The 9,199-nt window shown below is 42.9% G+C and overlaps 1 protein-coding gene across 1 annotated transcript; it reads right to left on the reverse strand.

Moving 5' to 3' along the window:
• Positions 1-4,629: 4,629 nt before the first annotated feature.
• slc25a47a (solute carrier family 25 member 47a) lies at positions 4,630-8,998 on the reverse strand. Its single transcript, XM_015948089.3, has 6 exons — positions 8,833-8,998; positions 8,231-8,283; positions 8,079-8,150; positions 6,055-6,234; positions 5,692-5,956; positions 4,630-5,603 (listed from the first exon to the last, which is right to left on the reverse strand). The coding sequence occupies exons 1-6, from the start codon at positions 8,867-8,869 to the stop codon at positions 5,458-5,460; spliced, it is 753 nt and encodes a 250-aa protein (XP_015803575.3). The 5' UTR covers positions 8,870-8,998; the 3' UTR covers positions 4,630-5,457.
• Between the last annotated feature and the right edge of the window lie 201 nt (positions 8,999-9,199).

The following is a 9,199-nucleotide window of genomic DNA, read 5'->3' on the forward strand; positions in this document are numbered from 1 at the left end:
ATTGTTTACAAAGAATCTGATTTAATTCTAACCAAACTCAAAGAAAACACAAACTTTCTCCTAACACATTTGTTAGCCACAAGAGCTTGCCACAAGCCCATATGAATCAGTCCAAAAGCTTACCGATAGCCTGTCAAGATCAAAAGTCCTCCTCACAGTTGAATTGTTGGCTTGCCTCTGCCATCTCAGTTTCTCAAACACTGGCTGAATGCCTGCTGCATGCCTTGAGAAGCCACTGAACTGTGAGGTTGTGTGCTCTTGATTTCTTAATTTGTACCATAAAACCCTGTGGAACCAGACCCAGTCCCAGTAATAATTGAACCATATTTGTGATTTTACTACATATTATATGCATCTGTAACAGAAAACAAACATATTGGTCAGGGGCACCCTCTAGTGGTCAGATACAATCAGTTGATCAGTGGTAAAGTCTTGCAGCCAAAATGGCAATCTTTAATCCGAGTTTCAAAGAGAAGTATGACATGCAACAGCTTCAGAGATGGTTGTTTCTTGAAGGATTGAAAAAAGTTTTGTCCAGAAGCTTAACTTCACTCACTTACTTGAGGTGGAATGATTACACATCATAAAACTTCCATGATTTTTGAAAACGGTGAAACCATTGTTCAATTTCCTTCTTCTACACAGATTCAAATATAAGCACAAATGTGAACTGATGTTTCAGAACATTTCTCTTAGTAAGTTATAGACAAAATGTGTGTGTGTTTTTTTTTTTGCACTGAATGACATATACTCATACAATTCTGGATGATTTGACCACTCTTGACAGAATTGATTTTCTTACCAGGTTTAAACAAACTGCATAAATGTAAGTTTGAGGCTGGACTTTTGAAATGACCTGTTCAGAAGCTAAATGTTAGCCAGCTCTATCAGAAACTATTTCTGATGTTTGTTTGGGATCATTGTCTTGTTTCAACAACCTACAACACCTTTAGCAACTGAATTATTTAATTCAACATGATAGCCAACCTGTGTGACCGGTGTCAGAGCTTGGTCCGCATTGCTGGCAGTAAGTCGGGCTTGTTCCCAGAGAGAACTGGACCAAGCCAAGGCTGCCCTTTGTCACCGATTCTACTCATAACTTTTATGGACAGGATTTCTAGGCGTATAGCCAAGGTGTTGAGGGGATCCGTTTTGGTGGCCTGAGGATCAGGTCTCTGCTTTTTGCAGACGATGTTAACCTTTTGGCTTCATCAGAACGTGATGTTCGGCTTTCGCTGGAGCGGTTTACAGCCGAGTGTGAAGCAGCTGGGAGGGAATCAGCTCCTCTCAATCTGAGACCATGGTTTTGATTTGAAAAAGGGTAGAATGTCTTCTCCGGATCAGGGATGAGGTCCTGCCCCAAGTGGAGGAGTTTAAGTTTCTCTGGGTCTTGTTCATGAGAGAGGGAATGCTGGAACGAGAGATCGACAAGCGGATTGGTGCTGCGTCTGCAGTGATACGGGTGTTGTACCGGTCTGTCGTGGTGAAGAGAGAGCTGAGCCAGAAGGCAAAGCTCTCGATTTACCGGTCGATCTAAGTTCCTACTAGGGATGCACCGATACCAGTATCGGTATTGGTGCAGATACAAATACCGATACCAGTATCGGTATTTGTATCTGCACCAATACCGATACCAGTATCGGTATTGGTGCAGATACAAATACCGATACCAGTATCGGCAAGGGCGTCAGTTTGTTTTCAGAATTGCTGGGGACAATAACCATACACTTGAGTGGGGTTTAAAAATTGCTGGGGACAATAAAGTAGGCTAGCACAGGGGTCGGCGGCTCTGTAGCCGCATGCGGCTCTTCCATCCATCTGATGCGGCTCTCTGTGCTTATAAAATAATGAATGAATATTTAAATAAAAAGCTTTATATTTTACTGCATTAATTTTACATCTGTATGCTAATTCCAAATGTAAAGATTGTCTGCGTAAACCTGAACAGGTCAACCCGGTCTTACTGTGAGACCGGGTTGACGCGTCACGCTTGTGCGTAATCATATGCGCTTCCTGAGCTGGAGGATGTCAGATTCTGGGATTCTCCTCAGACGGCTCCTGGATGCGTCGCCACATTGGAGACAGGAATAAGCACTATTCAGCCAAAGTTTCATAATCAGGGAACATTTTCTAAGTGACAAATCTCTCTGAGAGACCGGGTTTGGAAAACTCTCGCTTCAGTGGGAGGAACCTTCCCGCATGCGCTCTGGTTCTGAGAGCCTGGATTTGTATTCTGAACAGTCTAAACATGTTTTTAAAAGAAACGTATGACAAAAGTGGCACCTGCTCAGTAAAACCACCAACAGGGTGAAAAATATCAAAATATTGTATAGGCAGAGACGGGCTACAACTTCTGGATCATCTTTATATAAATCGTTTTATGATTATCTTCTTATGAAAGATAACTTTGACGTACACGAGCGACCAGGCGCGTTGCAAGATTTTCAAAAGTGTGGGAGATGTTGTCTGTGCCTAAAATAATTTGATGTTATTCACCTTGTTAGTTTAATTTCCATAATAGCGGAGCAGGTGCGAATTTTAGACGCGTCACGCATGTCTCTGTTTTAAACATGTTTAAACTGTTCAGAATACAAATCCAGGCTCTGTCTCGTTAGATTGGTGTAACTAAAGTTTGTACTGAATGAAACTTAACATTAAACCATGTTGAAAAGAAAAGGATCCGATTAAATCGTTTCCCCTCATTTTACAGTCGGTACAGCGCATTGCGCGTGGCTCTGGGGTTAATCAAGTTTAGTTGTTTCTCTTTGCAACAATCTTCACAAGAAGGCAAAACAGTTAAATGGCAGGTTACAGATATTTCCATTTGACTGTATTTTGATGGATAAATTCAAGGATGCTGGCTGTTTTGAAAGAATTACCCCGACGCACACTGATGCGCATGATGAGCTTGGAAAAATGTTCTTTTTATGAAATTATTAAACTTTGGCTGAACAGCGCTTGTTCCCGTCTCTAATATGGAGACGCATGACGCATCCAGTTTGAGGCAGAACAGCCTCTTCAGCTCAGAGAGCACCTATAGAGACATTGATCACGCACAAAGTTTATGTGGATCAAAAGCGGTCGGGCCACGGCAGGTGAAACGTTCCTAGTCTACATGAAGTGAAACTGTTTAATTGTAACATTAATATGTTACTGGACATGCTGGTCTGGTTGGTTAGACCAGTGTTTGAAGTGGAAAACACACACACACACACACACACACACACACACACACACCAATTAAAATAATGCTGATAGCGTGGACTAGAAGACAGGTGATGGTTTTATTTAAATGATGATCAGGCTGCTGTAAAATGTAATCTCCATCCACATCCAGACAGAATGATCCTCTATTCTATTTGCTCTGCTCTTCTCTGGGCTGATGTAGCTGACGGTGCGCGCGCGCCTAACGGCTGTGGTGCACATTTTACGCATTTGGAGAGATGGGCTGGATGCTTTGCGTTTACTGGAAGATGGTCCACTTAACGCACGGGTGTAGACTACATATTAATGACAAATGAATGAAAATTAAATTGGGAGTTTTTACTTCATATTTTAGAAATAAAAATGACGGGGGAACACATTTATGACGTCTTTTTAAACGAAATTTTCTAGCGCGTCCTGCCTGCTTCACTAAGTCACTGCTTATTAAGGTCCGTCCAGAATTACCGTGGCCCACCCAAAAATGAAAACCTGGCGCCGCGCCTGTTATAAACCTCTGCTAATTGTTGTTCTTCACGTTATCAAACTCAGACTTTGTACAGCTAATGTCAAGATGTAAAATTATGAATTCAGTCGAGCTCTTCCGTCCCTCCCTCTCCTGCTCTCCTGGAAACCCGACATTGGCTGTCAGAAGCGGGAGGTGAAGAAGGAGATGAGGCAAACAGAGAGAGTGCGACATAAAGAAACCAGACTGGCGTGGAGGTGAGCAAAACAGCTGGAAAAGTGTGGGCGTTGAATCCCCCACGGGTGCGATGTCCATGCGAGCGACCGGTACCTGTTGCTGTCACCTGGTTGTGAGCAGCTCTCTGCTGTCTGAGGGTAGGCCCCGCCCACAACGCCGCGGCTGCTGCGGTGTTTTCTTTACTGTGGGAAACGGGTAATAATGGCTCTTTGATGGGAACAGGTTGCCGACCCCTGGTATAAGATCTGAGCTGGTAAAACAAAAATCCTCATCAGCAGGCTTTTTTAAAGTGGGGGGGACACAGCTGCCAATCACAATTTTTGCCGGGGACATGTCCCCGGCGTCCCCGGTTAAAATGACGCCTATGAGTATCGGTATTGGTAAAAGTTAACCAACACCAGGAACCGATACCAATGCGGTTGCTTGAAAGTGGCTTCACTGTCACTTGTCATTTCTGTTCACCTAATATTTTAGTTTTGTGATCATTTCTATTCATAAATTTTACTTTTTATCTACCTCACAGTCTTTTCCTGTTGAAAGCAGAGAAGAAAATAAAACCTGTATTACAATTCATGGCATTTTTTGTGTGGTAGAAGTATCGGTAATCGCTATCGACGAGTACTCAGATCCAAGAATCGGTGTTTGCAGCAGGTTCCAAGCATTTTCGGTCAGTGCCACGGCAGGCTCAGCGTGGGTCAATTCTAATGACACGCTACAACTTTCAACTGTGTTGACGTCTTCTTTATTCGTTCCACATCAAAATTGTAACATGATAATTGATCAGCACATGATTACGCAGTATTCAGGTAAACGGTCAACAAAATTATTTCACCCAAACTCACCCCGCTATCATCCTTCCTGCCATCAGTCTCTAATGAACTGCGACAGGTGAAGATAAGTAGCTCAAGGACGCACCCAGTGACACACCAACTCCCAATATGCAAATCAATACACATTAACAAAAAAAAACATCCTCATTTTTGGCTCCTACAATTGGTATTGTATCGGTTTGGAAAGAAGTGGTATTGTTGCATCCCTAGTTCCTGCCCTCACCTATGGTCATGAGCTTTGGGTAGTGACCGAAAGAACGAGATTGCGGATACAAGTGGCCAAAATGAGTTTTCTTTGCCGAGTGGCTGGGCTCTCTCTTACAGATAGGGTGAGAAGCTCGGTCATCCGGGAGGGCCTCAAAGTAGATCTGCTGCTCCTCCACATCAAGAGGAACCAGTTGAAGTGGCTCGGGCATCTGATTAGGATGCCTCCTCGACACCTCCCTGGTGAGGTTTTCTGGGCACGTCTGACTGGAAGGAGGCCTAAAGGGAGACCCAGGACCTCTGACCACAACTATATGAGTATGGATCTATATGAATTCAGATAAATCTTTGCTATTCCAACCCTAAAGGAGGCGGTTCAACACGTTCAGGCCCAGTTCGATGAGAACCAGAGAGAACCTCATAGGTGACAAACACAACCATGTTCACTGGGAATGCACGTAGACAGTTGACACCTAAGCTCTTGAAGAAAACCCCGGCTCCCTCCACTCTCACAGTCTCTCAACGACAGTGGACAAAACCCGTGTAACGCTTCATCTCCCGCACTCCGTCCACCTGCAGACGAGCTTTGATAACATCCATTGGTGTTCCTACAGTCCAGCCTGCTATCCCTGCTATCCCACCAGCTAGCATCACGCTACTCCAGTCTGTAGGAAATAAACACTCCAATCAATGTCAAAGGTAAAGTCTGCATGACTATGAATAAAAATGGACAGAACGGCATCGTTTACTCACCCAAACTTTTCATGCTGCCGCCTGACAGCCATTCATAGATGGTTGTATAAGTCAAGAAGTATGTGGCGTATGAAGGTCCGTCTCTCAGTGTGAGTGGGAGAGCTCCTCTGTAGAGCCCTGTAACTCCTTCACCTCTGATGATGCTCAGCAGGCAGTGAAGTGGGCCGTGATACTTTGGCCTGGGCGCATTGGTTCCCTTTCGCATGGACTCCGTCTGACACTGTAGACGTACCTTAACAATGTCACCAGGAGCCATCACAGAGATCTGTCAAAGGTAAAGAGTTTTTCAATGCTGTTGGTATCAAGAGCATTTTATTTAGATTAAACAAATCACAGATGGTTTAATGAACCCGCCTCTTTTACCTGAGCCACACCTCCTGCCATTCCAGCCAGGAAGACTTCTAGTTTGGTGTTCGGAGCCCAATCAGCTCCCCGTGCCTGCTTCATGCACTGCAAACAGTTCCTGTATGTGCCAAACACTACTGAGGACGTTAGAGAGACTGTGGCCATTGGTAAGGACATGCCTTTAAAGAAGCCATGCACCTGGTGGAAGAAAGATTAACAACCGTGAGACCAACTGGGATTTTGGCGAAAACATTGAAAAACACTGTGGTTCACTGAAAAAGGATCACTGGTAACTAATGCAGGTCTGCCAGTATTGGGGTGATGTGACTGCGTCTGTCTGAGTTGGTCATTAAAAAAATAAAAAATAACTTGAGCACCTGTGTGTGTGTGTGTGTGTGTGTGTGTGTGTGTGTGTGTGTGTGTGTGTGTGTGTGTGTGTGTGTGTGTGTGTGTGTGTGTGTGTGTGTGTGTGTGTGCCCACACGCTTGTGTATGTAAGGTTTCTCCAAAGGACTGCCCAGTAGCGAGTGTGAGGGGGCCACAAACCTGCCCCCCAAGACCCGTGGAAGACATGGAGGACATCTGAGCTGCACACATCCAGAGATCACCCCAGAATCAATCAATCAATACTTTATTAATCCCAGAGGGAAATTAAAGTTTCAGTACACACAATTCAGAGATCAGACATACATGGGCAAGACGCATGACAAGAATTTGTGACTGTGGTCATTCGCAACCCTGAGTCGCGCTACCTTAATAGAGGTCAGAGGGTAACATGAGGATTGGTTCAGGTGGAGGGAAAAAAAGGCACTTCATAGTTACCCTCCCACCAGGAGGGCAGCTTTGCTATGCAAAAAAACACCTCAACAAATAAGCAACAGAATACCAGCATTTCCCGCTGTTAAAGTGACAATATGTGCTTTCGGGCTGTAGTACTTCGTAGTTCCTAGAACTTTTCAGGAACCAGCCCTATTTGTTTTTAAACAGATAGGAACTAGGAACCTTTCCTCTCATTTCCTAGAATGCTTTTAGCTCCAACTCTATTATAATGTCAATCTGGCACAGCCGAAATATTGCTGCGCTCTCGCGAGAAAGCATGTCCTTTACAAAATAAAAGTACTTTTTAATTTATTTTCCCAATAAAAATTATTTTTATGGCCTAAAAGACTATAATAATGCAGACATCCACGGTAGTAACAGGTGATGACTCCTTTAAAGGTAGTTTGTATTATTAGATCTTGATTTGTCTAATCCAAACTCCAAAAAGTCATGCCACTCTTGCCACCCCGTGACGAACTGGCGACCCATCCACAGTGTCACCAGAGGCACATCCATAAAACTACACGCACCTGGTTCTGAATAATCTACCTTTTGAGATCTCCAAAAGCTGAACCTCAGTGAATGCACGTGGACTTCATTTCCTTTGTGTCTAAACACAACCCTCCTATCACCCTTTGTCAGAGCAACAAAGAGAAATCCTTTTGCAGAGGAAAAGAGACAGCTCACAGTGTGAGAGCTACTTGCTGATCACAGAGCAGGAAACTGGGATTATTCAGTTTATTCCTCTGAGATTAGCAACATGAGCAGCAACTCAGAGCCAAAGTGTCAGAGTTAACACATCCAGTTTATTGTTTCAGCCACCGAAAACTCAGAGGGAGCAATTGTTCTGTGTGAAGATATTGTCACAGGTGATAAAATGGAAACCAGAGTGTTTGGGTTCAAGAACAAACTATTTATCGAAAACCAGTAATCTGACGAGTCCGAGGAAACCAAATTAATCAACGACAGCCACATTCCAAAGGTTGTGGATTGAGATCTGATGACCGTGTAGGACGTTGTAGCCCATTGAACTCATCATCATGGTTAATTAACCAGTTTGAGATTATCAGAGTTTTGTGACCTTGTGCATTATTCTGAAAATAACCATCAGTCCATGTCAGTAAGCTGTTATGTTTAAATTAGCCTCAGGTGGTACATGCGTACCTAATAAAGCGTCCGTGCATATAAAACATCAATCAGGTAGACTGCACAAGTTTTACTCACTCCTTCTTTAGAAAATGTCTCCACTGCACACTGATACACTCCAGTGAACTGTCTCTGGGTTTGGATCCGAACCTTAAAATATTAAAAATATTATGTGAAAACCACACCTATCATGTTAGTTTATCTCGCTTCGCATCACAGACTTTAGCTACCTTCTGTACCTTCACAGTGTCCAAGGGGTAGCCCACAGCCACTCCACAGGCCCCTGTTTATTTTCAGAGGAAACAGAACACCAAGGGCAGCTTAGAGACACCATCATGGTCAAAGGTAATGGACATAAAAAACACTTCTAGCGTCATGAGGCAAAAAAAAAAAAAAAAATCAATGAAAAGTGGGTAAAAATTAGCTTAATTATTTACACATAATCCAAAATGAATTAGGTCTACATAGACGGATGTTGACAAAATTATACATCGGTTGCATTAGAAGTTATAAAAAATATTCTGATTTTAGGTTTGAACTGAGAATTGAAAATGTTATCAAAGAATATCAAATTTTTAAAACTTTTGTCATTTAACCCATAAGCACAGAACAGGCAACAGTGTTCAGTATCTTTTCTTAAACTATGTGGATTTAGAGGTAAAAGTGCTGATCTACCAATAAACAGTAAATATTAAAACACAGACGTTAAGTCAGGGTTAATCTAATCTTTGCAGATGTGAGTTATCATGCAATAAATGAGCAGCAGTTAGCTGATTAGCTACAACATGCAGACAAATAAATAAAACTTCATGAAAACAAATGTAACTGTTACCTGCAACTGAACCTGACAAGAAATCGACGATGTGCATCTTGTAATTTGCAGTCGAACTATGGCATGCTTATGAACAGATTGTAGGCTCATTCTTTTCCACGATCGGTAACTGTGGGTTGTTGTTATGTGACAGCTCGGCAGTTACGGAAAAAGCCGAAACTCCTCGACGGAAGCTCCGATTTTACCCGAGCAAAGGAAAGTACGGAAACCCATTACTGCCACTCAAAATGGGTCACATGGCTTAAAAAAATAACTTTTTGTGTCTTCATTGTTTACAAGACATTTTGTTACCTCGATCTGGGGTGGCATTCATTTAATTTATGTTTACAATGTTGTTTTTATAGTTGCAGAAAATATAGGCACGTTA

Source organism: Nothobranchius furzeri, chromosome 2, assembly GCF_043380555.1.
Source record: "Nothobranchius furzeri strain GRZ-AD chromosome 2, NfurGRZ-RIMD1, whole genome shotgun sequence".
Classification (NCBI taxonomy): domain Eukaryota; kingdom Metazoa; phylum Chordata; class Actinopteri; order Cyprinodontiformes; family Nothobranchiidae; genus Nothobranchius; species Nothobranchius furzeri.